The sequence below is a fragment of the Podarcis gaigeae genome (assembly GCF_964106915.1).
Source record: "Podarcis gaigeae genome assembly, chromosome: 5".
NCBI lineage: Eukaryota > Metazoa > Chordata > Lepidosauria > Squamata > Lacertidae > Podarcis > Podarcis gaigeae.
The window spans coordinates 76,589,105-76,608,951 of NC_139681.1; the positions used below are offsets into that span (position 1 = coordinate 76,589,105).

The 19,847-nt window shown below is 43.9% G+C and overlaps 1 protein-coding gene and 1 long non-coding RNA gene across 11 annotated transcripts in view; one reads left to right on the forward strand and one right to left on the reverse strand.

Moving 5' to 3' along the window:
- LOC310845184 overlaps window positions 1–19,847 on the reverse strand; it is a 589,082-nt gene that overhangs the window by 497,743 nt on the left and 71,492 nt on the right. The window lies entirely within an intron of this gene.
- Window positions 9,994–19,847, forward strand: part of GYG1 (glycogenin 1) — a 30,354-nt gene continuing 20,500 nt past the window's right edge. For 4 of the 10 annotated variants that reach the window (XM_083739809.1, XM_083739811.1, XM_083739812.1 and 1 more), the window contains exon 1: window positions 9,994–10,124. In XM_083739809.1, coding sequence (XP_083595935.1) covers window positions 10,118–10,124 — 7 coding nt within the window. In that variant the 5' untranslated portion in view covers window positions 9,994–10,117. Of the gene's footprint in view, window positions 10,125–15,599; window positions 15,748–15,808; window positions 15,957–19,847 lie in introns of those variants that run through there. The other 6 variants (XM_083739806.1, XM_083739814.1, XM_083739805.1 and 3 more) reach the window with 6 other exon arrangements.

A 19,847-nucleotide genomic window follows, 5' to 3' on the forward strand; every position in this document is an offset into this window, starting at 1 on the left:
TGTGTACTAGCAGTCAAGAGGATAAATGCCCCTCAGCACAAGTTTGCATGTAGCCTCTCCATCCCAACCAATGTGAACATGCTCACCTTGGTGAACAAAACGACGACAATAAACATCTAATGCATCATTTGCGGGTTCATTTTGTCAAACCATCCTTCCATGAACTGCAAACTACTTTGACTGATCAGACCTGAGAAGAGGATAATGAACTGGACACAAATTAGTGTTCTGTATTCCACAGTGACGGTAAAAGGAAAGCTAGAGATGTTGTTGTTGTTTGACTTATTAGTCGGTTGTTACCTCAGCTATGAACCTCAAATGTGAACCGCCTTGAGATCTTTTGATGAAGGGTGGTATATAAATTTAATAAATAGTGAATAAGAATAAGAATAAATATCTCCAAGTTACTTACTTTTAAAAAACATAAATAGATATACATTATACAATAGAAAAAAATTCACATAAAACATTAACATTTTCATACAATTCACACACACACACACACACACACACACACAGTGTGAGCAGCCAAAGTATTAAAAAATATTTTCAACATCTCTGGCATACCAACAACCAGTGTAAATCCAGCAAGGTTCAAGTAGTGATTCAGGCTCCACAGAGGTGTGTCATTATTTCAGATTTATAATAGGGGTTCTATGTGGCTACTGGGCAGGGTTTTTAATGCAGAACTGCAGCAGGATTTCTCCTGGACAAATGTAGAAAAGCAAGAGACGCCTCCAGGTTGGGGTATATTTAATGAGAATGTACACAATTCATTTACTGTGCCTGAAAACAACATGATACCCACTTTGAAACTGTACATTCACCCCAATCCCAAATGTAGGCTGTTATTTTAGCACAAGCCCTATTCATTCTGTCTAACATATAAGAAGACGTATCTATGTAAGAAGACATATTTGTGAAGATCAGTGAGGTCATGAATACATTTTCACCCACAAAACCCAAATTCGCCTTGCGTATAATTCCCTGTTCGGCTGTAAACAGCAAGTCACAAAGGAAATATAAATATCTTCATAAAAATAAAAAATTGGCACCAGCAAACTGTCACAACCCAAGAATCACTTTCTATAAACTCTGCAAGTATACACACTGTAACTGCTGCATCAATGACATCTTTAATCCCTCCAAGAAAAACATTATTCAAGTAAAAAATATCTACTTATTTTTATATGTTTTTCTAAAAGGACAGAGAGGCACTGAGTTAACCTCTTGGGAAGAACATGCCTCATTGCTCCACCCTTCAACCAATAGCAGATGCCTTCTCCCTTATGCTGCATGAAGAATTTGCGCCCCACATGAATGATTTATATGCATCGTTTTGACATTTTCTACGCATGAATCCTCCGTGTGTGTCAGGACTGCTGGCCTTTTTCAGCTGATGGAAATTCTATGCATGGGAGGTGAGGTATATTTGGAACATCAGCCCAGATACTTCTGGGCCCACATAGAAAGTAACAGAACGACTTCCATCTGGTTTCAGGATTTGATGACAAGGCAAGGCTGGAAGTGCTGTCAGGCAAATTGAGAATTGTATTTACTTTCAGTTAGTGTTTTTCACACAGTCCTAGGCACATGTGGTGAGGATGGGGTCATTCTTCGTGGTCATACCCAGATCACAATTTCTGAAGAGAGTTTGGGGGCATCAAACTGCAGGCATGGGGCCTCTCGTCACTCGAGCATGATCCTCACATGTGTTGGGGGAAGTTTGGAAGGGGAGAAAGGCGGCTGAACACATGTAGGATGTCCCTACGAGCCACAACCCTGACCATGCATGTTTACAGCTCATGGGGACAACCCATGTGTCTTCACTAGACTTCCCCTGTTCAGACATTCCCCTAATATGTAGACAACATGGGAACAAAGTTGGCATGGGATTCAAAGGCAGAATGAGGCTAAGAGTGTTGCACAGTGTTACTGGTGAGGAGAGGAAAATGCCTGGATGGCGCAAATAAATACAAAATATACAGAGCTGGATTTAGACTAAGTTAGACCTCTTGATTTAGGGAAAGAACCAGGCATATGTGAGTGTTTTGACATTAAGGGTGATACCAAGAAGTCTACTTTCCAAATTCTAGGCTCAGCCTGACAGGATTCAGCTGGAAGAGAGGGAAGAAGAGGCAGTGCCTCTTCCCAGCAGTGAGTGCGGCTCAAGACAGCTCTTGAGACAAGCTTGAATGGGGGAGGGGACATCACACCTGAGTTCCAACATAAGACCAGTTTACATTTGTCCCGAATACTGCTGTACCTTGGAAGTCAAACAGAATCCGTTCCGGAAGTCCGTTCAACTTCCAAAACATTTGGAAACCAAAGCACGGCTTCTGATTGGCTGCAGGAAGTCACACCGGACGTTTGGCTTCTGAAAATCGTTTGAAAACCAAAACACTCAATTCTGGATTTCAGTAATTCAGGAGCCAATTTGTTTGAGAGCGAAGGCATTTGAGATCCAAGGTATGACTGTACTACTGTGAATATGTGCAGGGTTCCAGGCGTGTGTGGGATTTTGTGCCCCAAGTGCCACATTCCCTTCTTGGCAATTTTCTGGGACCACATACCAGTACTGGTCGAGCCCAAAGTGAGCTGAGCAACAAATGTAAATTTTACCTTTGTACAATAGGATATTATCTCCACACACTACTCTATTCCCCATCCAGCCAAGCTAAAGGCATTATCGGAGTTTCAGGAGACATGCCGTCCAGGCAAAACACTCAAGGTGGGTGTGAATCAGGATCAGTAACAAGTGTGGCTACCCAGAGAAGGTTGTGGCCTTCAGACAGTCCTGAGGGCCAGACAGAGAAATTTGGAGGGCCACATCTCAGAGGCAGATTTGGAGAGGGAGACTGGTTTGCCTGCACTGGGTGCTGAGCCGAGAGGGTGCCACAAGAATGATGAACAATGGAAGGTGAGAGGGGGGCACTGAATTGTGGTGTTGTTCAGGGAGCCACCCAAAGTCCGCCACTGCACATCTGGCTCCTGGAACTAAGATTCCCTACCATGGTGGACTTGGAAGCCTTTGGTTCAAATCCTATCTTAGCCATCATGAGCTAGATGCAGCCCCTGAGGCTAACCATAGGCTTGTTGTGAGGATAGAATTGGGATAATCTTGTGTGTACCATTCTCAGTTATTTTGGAGAAAGGGTAGAACACTAGTGAGATAAATATTAATACATTTCAGCAAAGCTGTGCAATTGCTTGCACCAAAATAAAGAGACCTTCTTCTTCAGAACAGTTATTTGCATTGGTGAATGAGTCTCTCCTCCCTGTTTACTCTTCAAAGAGCAAAAAGCTCCCCTCCCTGATGGTCCCGTAAGCAATGCTATGGGGGTAGTTCTACCTACCCAAATGGCCTTCCTGAATATAAGCCATATCGGCATTAAGTGCTTAATACAATATAGGCTGGAATCTATGCTCTCTTAACAGGTCTATTACATTCATTAACATTTCATGAAGCAATTTTAACATTATCTTTAAGTGTTTGCTATCTTGCTTTTCAAACTACACTAGAGATATAGACATTATCCAGTCATTAGACAGTATAGAAACACTACACACATACACACACACACACAGCACAACAAAAGCATTAAAGTCCAGGATTTCCTAAGAAGGCCCACGACTTTAAGATATATTATCATGTTGGCTTTGTTTGTCTACCTTGCAAGCAAGGCTGGTCCAAGGTTCTATGGAAACCTTTGCAAACATCATCAATACAGGGGATTTGCCCACCTAGGAAGATTATATGTGCTTAAGCCTGGAGACAGGCAATCACGTTTAAGGGAATTGAAGCTGTTGTGACGTGTGACAGAGGTATCATTTCTGTAGCCCACTGTCAAACTTGGCCAACTCTGACTTTTGAAACAATATAAAAATTTGAAAAGCCTCTGAACGGAGGTAATGGAATTTGAGCAAGCAAATGATGTCTCGATCATGTCACCTCCTTTCTCTAACAGGGTGGCCAAGTGCAAAAGTCCAGCACCTTTAATAGTTGTGTAGCATGTATTTGAGCAGGTGTGGCTTGTCATACAATCTGCAGCTGTTGAAATTCTCCCCTCTACACAATTTTTAAAGGTGTGGGAGCCCAGCTGTCTCTTGCATCTGGCCACCCGACTCCTTGATAATAATATTATCTGTTTCTACTAAGGTGGAGGTTCCTATCTTTCATGATGTTAGCTTGCAGCAGAGAGGAATCTGCCACTATAATTGTCAGTTTTCTGTGTTGCATTTGTGTGAGCAGAGGAGTGACCTCTGAATGATGCTTTCGTGTTGCGGGGGGGAAATCACAACTGAAGATTTAAAACACAGGCATTTTCTGCTGAGATTGATATGCACAGCATTCATGCATCAAAACCAGGCCTTATGCCTCAGCCGTGATTTAAATTAAGATCTACCTTTTTCTGAAAAGAACCCAGCCACTTGCAGGTGAGCTAACATGCTATGGAGGTGTTTGATGCAACAGCCTTGATGAAACTAAGCAGATTTGCATCTGCTCAGTGCCTGGATGGGGCTCCTCAAGTATCCTCAAAGATGTTGTTGTGTGGCGAGTTCCCACCCCCCACCAAGGATAAATAAAGACACCAGACACCAGAATTTAAGGTTAAATGGGCGAATTAGGCCACAACTTTATTGAATTCAGGAATGAGAGGCATTGGCTTAGGCATTGGTCCCATCGACTATCCGGCTCCAGCCCATTTGCTGGAGACACGAGAAGGGTTGACACCATAGAGGGGGAGTCTCCTGCTGAGGCACATCAACTAGGAGCTCCCCCAGGGTCACCGATAGGGGGCGTGCCTTAGGCCCACACCTCCATAGGCTTCGGACAGGGCCACGCCCCCCGGAGTCCTTTATCGGACCACCCTTCGTCCTCTGGGGGAAGGTGATGGCGTTCCTCCCCCCCATCCTCTTAACCCCTTCTTACCAATGCCTAACCGCCAATGCCGAGGAGTTGTGACGAGTTGCTACGAGGTAGGCGAAAAACCAACTGGCTGAAAATTGCCAATTGGGGAAAATTCCTACTATGCCCCTGGCAGCGACAGACCGAAGTCCATAGCAAAGTCCGAAACCTACCTAAAGGGAGGGAGGGTGGGGAAATGTGGGGGCTAGCTGGCAAAAGAGGGTGAGCCCTGGCCCGCCGGCCCTAAATAGGACAGGCCACACTCCCCCCAGCCACCCGATTGGCTGGCTGGGTGGACATCGCGGCTGGGATTCCCCTGCTCTTGCGGGGGCTGTAAACCAGCCCCCGCTCATGTGGGGTGGGCGTGAAGCCCGCAACCCCACCTCCTGGCCAGGTCCGGAAGTGGCTTTGTAGCATGAAAGAACATAGTGGTTGATGTAGGGAAAGAATCACATTCAGACCTTGTATATGTACATCACTGCAGATCTTAGAACTGGCATCACACCAGCTATAAGGTTTTCTTTAATGGGGCAAACAGCAACAAGGGCTACAATTTTTATTGACAAAATGGTGTTGGGGAAGATACTGTCCAGCATTTTTTTATAGCTTAGCTGTGAAATAAGAGGTGAAAATTCTGAAGTGCTGATTTATTTTCCTTCCTTCCATTAAGTACTACCTGCCTTTTTCCCACCATGGAACCCTGGCATGTAACTTCCAGATTACAACCCACCAGACTCAAAGCAGGCTCAAACCTGCTTAGCTTTGACAAGCTTTTCATCGCATGAGTTGTCAGCCTATATTTGGGGACTTCAAATGTTGCAAATTTAAACATAAGCAACTGTAAATGCTGCAAAGTCTTCACTATGAAAAGTTGTAATAATTCTCATTTCTTTGCGCAAAGTAAAAACAACACCCTAAGATGCTGTTTGCAAATCCTTGGCACTATGTCTGGTCCATGATGATGATTCTTAGGGAAGGGGCAGTTGTTTCAGAAACAACTGTGTGTTTCTTAACTTAATTCACACTTTTTGAAAGTCTTTGCATAATTCCCAAAGGGATCTAGGTATGGACCATGAGCTTCTGTATGCTGAAAGAACTAATGTTCAAGACTGAGGTGAGGTGGCAATTCAAGTCTTTTAAAATAATAAAGAAAAAAATATGAAGAATAATGGAAAGGGTATTTACAGTTAGGAAGACACAATACTGAAAATATTTAGCATTGCTGTCTCAAAGCTGTAAAAGTTAATATGCTAGGAAGTTGCTTCCAATACAGAAATGGTAAAAAATCCCATTCAAGTCACCAGTCTGATTTAGGAAAGAAACCTTTGCTTCCCTATCTTCCCTCTGGGGCCACCTCCATCTCCCATATGTTTTTCAGTGTTGTGTTTACTTTAGATCATAAACTCAGAACACTGGGAAGGTTTATGTCAGCCAGAATATAAAAGCAGGTTGTGTTACAGGCTCTCATTTACGCTACTACGCCAGGGCTGCAGTGGTGACAACAAGGATTCCTCTGCTTCCCAGTCATGGACTATGATTAACAGCTGCCCTCACACAAGCCTATTCTGTGCAGAACTCAGCCTTAAGCATGTATTCAATGATCTCTTTTCATAAGTAACAGAAGCAGTAGACAGAGTGAAGGATCAGCCCACATATCTTTTAAGGAATCAAAAAGGGAAACCAGTTGAGCTACTTTTACTGGGTTGACCCAGAGAAAAATGTGTTCATTGTATCCTAGAATCACATGGCTGGATCCCCAAGAGTCATCTAGTCCAACCCCTGCAATGCAGGAATATTTTGGCCCAATGTGGGGCTTGAACCCTCAACCCTGAGATTAAGAGTCTCTCATGCTCTACTGACTGAGCTATCCTGTAGGCCAGGAGTCAGCAACCTTTTTCAGCTGTGGGCCGGTCCACTGTCCCTCAGACCATGTGGGGGGCTGGACTATATTTGGGGGGGGTGAATGAATTCCTATGCCCCACATATAACCCAGAGATGCATTTTAAATAAAAGGACACATTCTACTCATGTAAAAACACGCTGATTCCTGGACCGTCCAAAGGCCGGATTTAGAAGGTGGTTGGGCTGCATCTGGCCCCTGGGCCTTAGGTTGCCTACCCCTGCTGTAGGCTGTCTCCGGGATCACTTCATATATACTTCTCATTGCTTGACTCAGCCTACTAGATGAACCCACAGAAGCTGTAGTATTGGGTCGCTTTCCCTCTGCTTTTGAGAACCTTCTCCCATTTCAATCTACTCAGTTGCTTCATTTCTGACTCTCGGGTACAAAGCCACCTGCAACAAAGGAATTTCATAGGGAGACTCTGATTTGAAACTGCTGGGTTACGACTAATCAGCAAGTTCAATTCTATCCGTTTGAGCCTGAACACAGAAAGTAGTTTCCTGCCCCACCACCACAGATGTAAATCAATTCAGTATTCCTAAACTGATCGTGTTGGCAGCAATCTCTGCTTTTGGGAAGGGTCACCATGCAGATTCTACATACATTCAGGTTGCTGCTGTTGTTACTTCAGTTTAATGCCCCACCCTTCAACATCAGGCCCAAGGTGGATTGCAAGAAATTATAATTTGATATTAAAAACAGCTAGAACAAATTCAGTTGTTGCTGACTGTGCTTTTGGCACTTTCTTTTCATCTGCCCTCATTGCTAACAGTTCCAGGTGCATACACCTACACAGAAGCTGCCTTATACTCAGACTATTGGTCCATCTGCCTTAGTATTACCTACCCTGAGTGACAGCAGCTCTCCAGGATCTCAGACAGGGGTCTCTCTCAGCCCTACCTGAAGATGCCAGGGATTGAATTTAGGGTTGACCCTCTGCATGTAAAGCAGATGCTCTACCCCTGGACTACAAAATTCTATGCATCTGAATTTTATCCAAAGAAGCTTATGCCATACAAATGTGTTGGGGTTTAAAGTGCCACAAGACCTTTTGTTGTATATGCCACAACACAGATTAATCCTCTGGAAACTCCATTAATATCACATACAAAACAGGGTAGTTTCCCACACACTGCCTGACCTCTTCCGGCAGACCAGCAAGAACGTACATTCCATTAAGCTCATCTTAATGGAAACAGATATTCTCAAATTCTGGGTGTGTCCTTGTCAGGCTCTTTACATCGGATGAGATCAATGCATTAGCCTATGCATTGAAACGATGAATCCTTGGAGCCAATGAGCATTGGCCATGATCCAAAGATCCATGCAACTAATTCTATGCACCCATAGTTGCTTCCCCATCACCACCTCTGGCCATGACAAACTGAGAGGAGGCTGTTTTCATTGAAAAGTGACAATGGTATTGATTTATTATTTTAGTAGTAGTAGTAATGTCATTATATTTATTTATGCCCCACCTTTTTCCCCAGACCAGGACTCAAGGTGTCTTTTACACAAATTAAAACAACATGGATAAAATACAAACAGCATGTTGTTGTTGTTTAGTCGTTTAGTCGTGTCCGACTCTTCGTGACCCCATGGACCAGAGAACGCCAGGCACCTCTGTCCTCCACTGCCTCCCGCAGTTTGGTCAAACTCATGCTGGTAACCTCGAAAACACTATCCAACCATCTCGTCCTCTGCCGTCCCCTTCTCCTTGTGCCCTCCATCTTTCCCAACATCAGGGTCTTCTCCAGGGAGTCTTCTCTTCTCATGAGGTGGCCAAAGTACTGGAGCCTCAGCTTCACAATCTGTCCTTCCAGTGAGCACTCAGGGTTGATTTCCTTCAGTATGGAGAGGTTTGATCTTCTTGCAGTCCATGGGACTCTCAAGAGTCTCCTCCAGCACCAGAATTCAAAAGCATCAATTCTTCGGCGATCAGCCTTCTTTATGGTCCAGCTCTCACTTCCATACATCACTACTGGGAAAACCATAGCTTTAACTATACGAACCTTTGTTGGCAAGGTGATGTCTCTACTTCTCAAGATGCTGTCTAGGCCTGTCATTGCCCTTCTCCCAAGAAGCAGGCGTCTTTTAATTTCATGGCTGCTGTCACCATCTGCAGTGATCATTGAGCCCAAGAAAGTAAAATCTCTCACTACCTCCATTTCTTCCCCTTCTATTTGCCAGCAGGTGATGGGACCAGTGGCCATGATCTTCGTTTTTTTGATGTTGAGCTTCAGACAAACAGCATACAAAAGATAATTAAAAAGCAATTAAAGGACAACAGAATTAAAACAAAACAAAAAACCCACAAATCTATTAGAATACAGAGTGTTAAAAACACCATGGCAGGATTAAAAGCCTTTTTCTTGAGAAAACAGTCGCCAAAAGCCTATTGGAATAAAACAGTCTTCACCCGCTGGCAGAAGGTGTCTGCTGCCAGTCCAGCTTCTCTGGGGAGGGAGTTCCAAAGTGGGTACAGCTGCCAAGGTGGCATGCGTTATTCTTTCTGCCCTTTTATAACAACCTTATGTGGTAGGGTAGGCTGAATGATACAGGTTACTCAGTGAGCTTCATGGTTGAGCAGAGATCTGAAACTTCCTTGCTCTTGTTCCACACAACGCTGGGAGAATTGGTGCACTTCGGATAGGCCAGAATAGCCAGTAGGCCCAGTCTGGGCTACCAGCCCATAATAATGAGGGGGGGCGGGGAATTGAGGCCAAATCCCTGAATATGTGGCTGATTTCCCATATCTAATCAGCAATGTAATAACAGAAGCCATTGTCCTGAATGGGAAGCCGTTGGTCCAATAATCCTCTACTATTGTGAGAGAGGAAGATGAAACGCTTGTATAAGCTTCACCCGGGGCCAAAAATAATCTGGCTAGCCCCCACCCCCGTAGCTACGGCTCTGCCTCAAGCGTTTGTCTTCAGGAGGGTACTCCAAGAAATAAAATTTTAAAAAGCGTCAGGCGAAGAGCTTCTCGCGCTACAGTTCTGCCTGAGCGAGGAGACGCTTCACCTGACGAACATCTGCCCGGCTTCCTCCGCGAGAGACAGGAGCGCGCCCGTCAGATTTTGAAGGTTGCGCGCTTCCGAGGACCATTCCGTCCACGTCACGCACGCACGCTCCCTCCTCCTGCCCCCGCCCCTCCGTGGCCGTTCCCGTTTTGGTCATCCCTTGAAGCCCCGCCTCTTCTGCCGGGCCCCGCCTGCCCGTATATAAGGCGTGGGGCTGGCGACAGAGAGCGAAAGTAGTTGTAGCAGCCGTATCTGCGAAGCGGGTCTCTGGACTGGAGCGCCATGGCAGGTAAGGCGCTTCCCCTAGAACGGGCTCGAGGCGCTTCCTTCCTCCTGCTTCTTCGCCGTCAGCCCCGGGGGAGGCTCTCGCGGCTGCCCGGCCTTCCTGCCCGGGGGCTTTCCCCGCCCCGTCGCCTCGGACCAGGCGTTCCCTTCCAGCCCAGGGTACCTGACGAGCAGCGCCAGCCTCTTCCGCGTTGTGCGCGCTGCCCGAGCCGGGAGAGCTCCTTCACTAGGAAGCGCAAGCGGCGCTTGGCGGCCCAGTCTGCGCGCGCGCTCGCACTGTCCGGGGAGACCCCAGCTGCTCCCTTTTGGTCATGGCGGCTCCTATTTTTAGGCTGGCTCGTGAACGGGGCTGGCGCGTGAGGTAGGGGGGTTCGAATGCCTGCGGACGCTTTGCCCTCCCTTGTTCTGGACGCCCTCCCCCCTCTCGCCCCTGCAGTGGCTGGTGGGCTCTGAATGGTAAAGGTCACCATGTGGAAAATTGATTCCTCTTAATCATCTCTCCACCCCCACCCCCGCTCTAATTAGCAGGTGATACTGGCTTCCCTCGTCCGTTTCTTGCTCATTCCAAGGAGGGGGAGAGAGAGAGAGAGAACCTCCTTGTTTGTTTGCATCCCCCCCCCCCCCAACAACAACATATGCACAGACTTCCTTTACCACAGAGCGGGCCTGCTGCCTAACATTACTTTCTCTTGTCCTGCTTACCGTTGAAACCTATTGGTATCTGTCTCGGGTTGCAACTGATGCTGTTAACTAGCCAGAATGATCCCCAAACGGGTCAGATGTCTGTCTGGATCAGGTGCTAGCGAGTTGAAAGCTTCTTCACTTGTCCAGGCTTCTGTGTAATTCGAAAGCTTGCTGCACTTTTAAAACAGAGGGATCTACTAATGGATACTTGCGAATGCAATCAATGGCTCTGTCCTTAAAACCTGCATTGCAACTGTTCCTGTATCTTTCAATCTGTGGCCTGTTTGGGGTTTTTTTAAGGCTCCCCTAGTTGATAATGACTACGCAGAGCAGCTTAATTTAGCTGAATATTAGAAAAGTTGGCCCCTTTCACATGGCAGTGGAGCCCAACATGAGTGGAGTAGGAACCTGCAGCTGCAGGTAAATATTAGGTCAATGTGATCTCTTCCTACACGCAATAACCACCTCCAGACAACTGTAGGCGGATGCTAACCAGGGTACTTCCATTGTGGGCCCTTGTGGAAAAGACAGTTGCCTCTTCCCACCCCATTTACTTTGATTGTATACCAATATCCAATTAGATACACTCCCTCCGAATATAAAATGTAGCATATATCTTTTCAGAATGCATATAAATTATAGGTCCATTTTATACAGAATACTAATTCCACATGTCCTCTACGGCAACCACTGATGCTAATCCAATTCCAGCATGATTTGGGATTATTTTATTTCCTGGACTTGGCTAGCGCTCAACTGCAAACCATCCCTTCTACGCTTCCTGTGGTTGCCTCAGGGATGGCAGAACTAATTCCTCCTTCAGAGGAGAAACACAATGGAAGACCTTCTTGTGTAGATATGTGTGCACGCACTAAAGTTTAGCTGCTGAAGGGTCACATGTAGGTTCATTCTGCCATGGGCACCTGGTTTTGAGACTTCACAGCCATGGTTCTTATAAAACTATTGCTGCTGCCACCGCCACTGATCCACCCCAGATGATGTTGAAAGGGAAGAGGAATCACTTCTGTCACTTCACATAAAAATTGTTGTGCTGGATGGGCAGATAATGCAGTTTTATCTGAATGTACTGATTGTAGAGGTTCACACCACTTAGGGGACAGTTCTTAAAATAGGGAAAGCAACTGATATCAGTAAGTGTTAAGACAGGAATCACTGATGTGGTTTCCTCTTTCAGCTCTTTGTGCTTTTCAGAGCTTGGATGGGGTCTACTAAATCTGACTAAATCCAGACTCCCTTGGAAAAGTGAAGTGTGTGTGCATTTCCTCTGTGTGTCTTGGGACCACCGCATCCTGTCAAATGTAAATCCGCCCATGGGTTAGGTTGAAATCCTAACACCTGGGAGTGACTTACTCAGTCTGCAATGGCCTGTGTCTTGAAAGTGAATATGCAGAGAGACCTCAAGACTGCAGCATTCTTTTAGCCTGGTTCTTTGTACTTTCGTTTTTCCTTGCCTTCCCAATGCCTTGCTTTGTGTAACCTAGTAAAGAGAACGTGAACTCAAAAGCTCACTGCAATTTTGTCACTGGTGACATTTTGGTTGGTCCTAATAAATGTATTGCCCAGTTCTTATGTGCTAAACAAAGCTAGCTTTCCTTTTATAAGCCAAACATGACCCTAAATATGGCCTTTCTGCTTCTACCCATCTTCCTCAAACTTGTTGCCATTTATGGAAAATTGCTTTCTTTTTTTAAGCTCACTACCCTGATAAGAGTTATAATTGTAAGTAGCTTCTATATGATGGCATGAACCTTTAAAATTTCATGGAGGAGTATTCTATTCCATTTTTTTATATGTATATATTGATGAGCTTGTTAATAATAATAATAATAATAATAATAATAATAATAATAATAATAATAATAAATATATTATATGTATCCCACCCAACTGACTGGGTTGCCCCAGCCACTCTGGGTGGCTTCCAGCATATATAAAAACCTTAAAAAGCTTCTCTATACAGGGCTACCTTTCAACAATCAGTTGAAACCATATCTCTTCAGATAGGAAGATGGTGCTTCTAGCAAGTTTTCTTCTTAGAGAAAATCTTGCTGGGTTGGAAAAGACAGAACTGGCAGCAAAGCTGCTTTAGATCTGTGTAATTTGAAGAAGCTGTTGGACAATGGTTCCTTCAAGTAATTTATAAGGAGTCTGACAGGGTTTGGTAGGGATGCCCAATTCAGAAATATAAGACTCTGTCAAGGATACAGCATCCTGCTTTCCATAATACTGAGCTTGATGCCTTCTAGAAGCTGAGAAGGGCATGAAAACAACAGCATTTTTGTACCACTGTCTTCCAGCAGCTGAAATTCAGTAGTATACAGCTGCTGAATATGGATGTCCCTTTTAGTCATTAAGCTGCCATCCTTTCCTGAATATCTCAACCCTTGTTAAAGCCATCTAAGTTATTGACCATTACCATATGTTATGGTGTTGTTTAGTTGTTTAGTCGTGTCCGACTCTTCGTGACCCCATGGACCACAGCACGCCAGGCATATGTTATGGTAACAAATCCATAAATCAGAGATGGAGAAGTTGTTGCTCTCCAGGTATTATTGGACCACATTTCCTTCAACCATTCTGGCTAGGGCTGATTAGCTTGGAGTCCCGACAACATCTGGAGGACCACAGGTTCCTCATACCTAAGTTATATCAGTACTTCCTTTTGCCTCTATTAAACCCACTGCAGTCTGTCTGGCTAAGTGACCTTGAGTGCCAGTACTTTTGACAGCTACTTTTTCCATACCATGCAATTATGTAAGTATCTAGTAGTTCTCCTTGGTCACTTTAAAACAACAACACCCTAAGAATTCCTAAATCTTTTGCATTTCATCATGGAGTTATTTCTGACCCTCTGTTCATCTAGATGGCTTTTTTTAAACCTTCCAGTTATAAGGTTACCCCCCCCCCTTTTATTAACTGAGATGGAGCTATTGGAAATGCACTGAATAACCCAAACGTGACTATGCCACAGATGCACATGCAAAGCATTACAACAGTCGCAATTCCTTTTAGGAAAGGGACTGGAAATAATCTCTAGCATGGAATTTCTTTTTCCACATTGCTGCACAGAAAGTTGTTTTGATTGAGCTGCCCACCATGACCTCGAGACATTTTCTGATTAGTCACTGTCAATTCAGATCCCAGCTATTCTCATTCAGCAGCTGTAGTCTTGATCGACTACTAGGCAACCCTCCATTTGAATTTATCATATGAACCTGAAGTGTGAGGCTTTCCTTGCCATAACAGTCTGGTAGTTATATGTAGCCCTTCATAATATAGCCTGCCTGAAGACCTTGGAATCAATGGGGATTTTGTTTTTATACATGTGTAATAATATGAATGGTCAACAGCCTACTGAAGCATAAACCTTACCAGATATCTATACAGAAGCATTTTTCTAATAGCATTTTATGGGAAAACGCATTCCTGCCATGACACAGGTATAGTTTTAATTGACACATGCAACCACCTTATAGATGTACAGCAAGATTTATTCAGTTCCAAAACTCAAGCTTTAGTCAGGAATTATAAGCACTGCTTGATATGTTTTTGACAGTGTTGTTTCCTGCCCTTAAGCATATTCATCTTGGACTGGTAGAGACACACCTTTGAATCTTGTCTCTTCGTGTTACTCACATGTATTTCTGGGAAGCATAGCCCCAGCAGAAACACCTCAGTTTAGTTTCCTGAAAGAATACAGATGGTTGAATGTGGAATAACGCTAACAAATAACATGGTTCGCAATCTCTTTGTTCTATACCTGGTCAGAGGCGCTCTAGAGGAAATAACGGCTGTAGTTCAGAATGCAGTGTAGCGAAACAGGGCCATGTTATATATGCCCCCCATCAGGTGTTTGTAACTTCTTTTCTGTTGTGTAGCAAGTTTCAAAATTACCCCATAGTTTAGTAAGCCTGAGGTTTGAGTTACATGTGTTGATGGCAAAAGACATGTACACGCACTTGACAATTCATTCTAGATTAAAGGTGCATCATTGCCTGAAAAGCAGCTAATATGTATGCAAGCAGGGTGTGGTTACTTGAAGGAAGGATGCATTTAAAGCTGAGCATCCTGTGTGGCCTGTTCAAGCATGTTATGTCAAATGGTCACACCATGGACATTTTTTTAGTCTGCTTTTCCCACAGCGGCTTGGCTTTAGAAATGCATGCATTCTACATCTACGAAGCAATGCCACCCTATAGGGGTCTGTTCTGGGACCAATGTTTCCCAATAGTCCTTGATTGGATAGTTCATTTCTGAAGGTACTTGCCTGCAGCTGCAAGATGAAAATGGTAGGTTTGCCCATTTTGCAACCCAAGGCAAGTGAGCATTTTTTAACATACCTGTTCTGGCTTAAATATACTGGTGTAGAATAGTGAAACCCCATTAAAACCCTAATTAAACATGAGTTCTCCAACTTGGACAAAACAGGAGAGCAGCCTCTGCTTCTGTTCTGCTGTTGCCTCTCCCGCCCCATCTAACCTGCCTGCTTCAGGTACATCTTTGCCATGCCCAGAATTACTGACAGGTGATCCTACCTATTGATGCAGCTTAGAATTCCAGGCACAGCAATACATCCAGGAGCACTCTTGCAAGCCTGGTGATGAGGGGATCATGAAATGCATCACTGATGATGTCCCAGTGTTTTCTCGTCATAGAGGCAGCATGAGCATTGGTTGGCTGGCCTTCAACTGTCTGCCATTGTGACCAAAGATCCTGGTGTGTTTTTGCACATCATGGTAAGCTAAACAATGAATTACCATGAATGAGCCAGTGTGCTGGTACCCAGAAAGAAGATTACATCCACTTCACTGCTCCCCTGGCACTGCTGCTTCAGTAGCTGGAGCTAAGCCATGGTTTGGCTTGGCTACTAAGACTCAAGATTTCTAGACTTGTACCTTTATTATCCAGCCCATCACCTTTGTGTATGCTTTGCTTAGAAGCCCCCTCCCAAATAGCAAAGGAGAGAGAAGACTTGATTAACTTTGTGTGACAGTCCTAGGATTGTGATGAGCAGCTACCTTACTCATGACATCTCAGGAACAAGCAGAGCTACTCGAAGTAGTTACATTGTCAATACCTTCCAAACAACAGTATCAAAGGCTACAGAAAACTCTTCACAGAAAGAATGAGGGTACAGTTGCACTTAGGAAGAATTCAATACAGTCATACCTCGGGTTGAAGTAGCTTCGGGATAAGTATTTTTGGGTTGCACACTGTGGCGACCCGGAAGTAACAGAGCACGTTACTTCCGAGTTTCGCTGCTCACGCATGCGCAGACAGTCAAAATGACGTCATGCGCAGAAGCGGCGAATCATGACCCGCGCAGATGCGTGGACACGGGTTGTGTTCGCTTCTGGATGTGAACGAGGCTCCATAACGGATCCCGTTCGCATCCAGAGGTACCACTGTAATCAAAACCACAAATGATGTATGTGCTGAACTTGAGCTCAGATTCGCAGTAGCTCAAGAACATTATCCAGGTGTGCTTACAGACACTTGCTGGCCACAGCCTTTAATTATTCTCCAACTGAGAATGTTGAAGTCAGGGCAGTAGCTGGTTGATAACTGGCATACGGGTTAAAGCTGTTTTCTTAACATGGGTTTTTGAGGCCAGATGACATTGAGCCTTGCATGAACTTATAAACCATGGATGTAGCGTTACTTGATTTTTCTAGCAGCCAGGATAAATATGGGCAACTTGCAGATTGAGCTCATGCTCAAGGACACGTGGGACTGTTAGCAGTGGCAGTAGGCCAGTCATGAGTGCTTGGGGTAGGACTTGGGAACCTGTTGTCCTTCAGAAGTTCTTGGACTCCAACTCCCGCCAGCCTTTCCCAGCTTGGCCAATGTTCAGGGATGGGAATGGGAGTTTGAGTCTAGTAACATCTGGAGGACCGCAGGCTCTCCATCCCTGCTGTAATGCCACAAAACTCTGGCTAGGTATTAAAGCTGAAAGGACAAGAACTGCATTACCAAGAGAAACGGTACCAGTTACGAAGGACTATCATTTCTGTGTTTAAGCATCCTATCTCCACTCCAGATGCTACTGCATGCACTTAAAACATTGCCAAAGCTGCATGTATCATCTGCAGCACTCTATTCCTTGGTTTATAGGTGGTATATAAGTTGCTGAACTAAAACTAAAAACATGTTTGTAATAATAATAATAAATCACTCCAGTGCTAGTATTGAGTGTACCATAGCTCAATCTCCAGGTGGCTAAACTTGAGCCTCCAGGCATAGCACTGCACAAAATAGCTCTTTTAGATGCATATGAAACATAACTGGTAAAAGTAATTATCTTCACCATAGCATTAACAATTTAACTTTAGCCTAGCCAAATATTTGAGGCAACAACATTGATTATAAAAACTTGTAATTCAAGATTATGTAATTAATATCTATAATTAGCCCTCCATTATACAGCCTATTAGGCTTAGATTGAAAATTCTCAGCTTAGGTCTCTTGAAGGATTTGACTTCATGTAGCATTCCTAGGTCTGGGAAATTCATGATGCCTATGGCTGATTACCAAAGTATGAACCGCCTTCACTGAAGCTGAGGCAACTTGAAGCGTGAGAGATGGTGTCTTAATGCTCTTAGCTCAATAGCAAAATTACACATTCATACATGTCAGATTTCTTATCTAAATCTAATATTTCTATTCATTGGTGGGAAGCTTCAGCTGGGACATTGTATCTCTCTATAATTTGGGCCTGACTAGTCTTAAGGGTTGTTTGTTTCTCTTTTTCCTGAAAGGAAACTAGTTTAATTCTAGATTCTAGCAGCAAAAACATATTTGCACATTTTGCTTCAGAGGGAAGACAACCCTGTCTGGATCAAGTATACTTCTCAGTTCCCAGACCCAAAGCCATTCTCCCATGGAGCCCACTCACTTTACCAGGATTCAGCATCTGTTTGTTGGCCCTCATCCAGTCCCTCGCAGCATCCATACCATGGTCCATGGCTGCACCTGGTTCAGATTTTGTAGAGCTGGGTGTTATCAGTGAACTGATGACCTAGTGTTCCAAATTGCCCAATGGCTCCTCTTGGTGGTTTCAAATAGGTGTTGAAAAGCATTGAGTACAAAATAGTGTCATGTGGCTCCCCACAGCATGATTGGCACTTGGCAGAGCAGCAGCCACCCAATGCTATTCTCTGGAATTTACCTCCCAGCTTGGTACAAAACCATTGCAACCCTTTGCCTCCAACCCATCCTCTCAGAATAAAGACAGCCATTAGGTCTGATTCAATTTCAAATCTGGGCCTGAACTCAGACTGGAATGGGTCTAGATTGTCAACCTCTTGGGCACATTTGCAAACCAGAGAAATTGATATGGGCAAGAGCTTCTAAAGCTTTAAATACTCAAGTCACAGCTATAGATCTTTAGACTCTGAAATACCTCTAGACTGCATCAGTCTGCTAAATGGAATATTATATATGCCTTTATTATACATAAAGGGAGTTGCACTGCTCTCCCTTACTTAAGCAGGAAGTACCATGCATTCAAGAAAATTAGTACAGCTCAGAGTTTGTCTTCCGTTAGCTATTCTGGTGTGGCTTACATAATCTGAATTGCTACACAGGTTTCCTAGTAATCATGCAGACCTAAAGGTTCCCCTTTTGTAGACAGAATTAATCTGTTTTGCCACACACTGCTTTCAATTCAAAACATTGCTATGCATTGAAACCCAGTGTTGCACAAGCAGACTTCATTTCAGCCACTGGGACTTTGTATTTCTTCTCCACCCCTGTGCAGGCCCCCATGTGCCCCCAAAATCTGTTGCTGAGGCTGGGGGGCCCTCAAACACATTTGGGGGGTGCATTGAGAGCTGCAGGGTGAGCTATTGTCCATTCCACTTGTGCATGCACAGCACAGGATACAACCCAGCAGCTTAAAGAGTAGGTGTGTATCTATTAACATACTGGTATGCAAACTGATTTGTTCCTCAGTTCAAGGCTCTATTTTATAGTCTGGTCCTATAGCAGCCCAAATTTTTATTTTTTTAAATAACATTTTATTGGTTTTCCAAAAAACAATCAAAATTAAAACTGACTTCCTTCTAAACCCTTCCTTGGTTTTATTATTTATCAAGATACTGCGTGTCCATAATTAAGTTTGTATCATATTTAAATCACTGATTATCCATTCATAATAAAATTACAAGTACGGTAATCTTAAAACCCTGCTAATGTATTAACCTGTGTACATTGCTTCTGTATATATGCAATAGTTTTTCCATTCTTCCTTAAATTCATTCTCTTCTCTTCTTAATTTCATTGTCATTTTTGCCATTTCTGCATAATCCATTAGTTTAACTTGCCAACAGCCCAAATAGTTACAGTAAAGGTGGTGAAGATAGGTTGTTCAGCTGGTATACAGAGAACTCTAAGCAGTATGGCTAGTAGCAGTAGTAGTTTAAAAATTGAAATTTGGACCCGCTTAATAGGCAAAGCGTTCCAGCTTCCACAGCCAGAACCTTAAACGTACTCTGTGTAAGATGTAAATATTTAAAACTTTGGCACCACACTGTGCAGTCTGTAACAGCAATTAAACACTGAGTGAGGATGAATAGCTAAAGCTGCTAAAAATATGGAATGTCAGCTATTGCCCAACTGAGACTTAGAGAACAGTGATTTATTACTGGGACGAAGTTACTAAGATCATGCTATGCTCAAGCGTAAGAATTCATCCTTTAATAAGTAGGAATATTATTCTATATATTCCAACTTGCACAACTCCAGTGATTAATACGTGTATTCTAATTTGTGTTCAAATGGTGAAAATGAAAAAATCAGATACATTTAACAAAGGCTTGTAACAACTAGAACTCTGTAAGTTACAAGTCTGCAAACTGAGCTGCTAGAAGTCTGTGGGGGATCTAGTTAATTTGTGCCTCCTTTGTTGCAAAGGAATTCAAATAAAGCACACTAAAGGGATATTATTGGCAAACTGGGGTTAACTTCCACTCACTGTATAGGATACGTCCCATGAACTCCCATAACCTAAATGTCCAAGCTG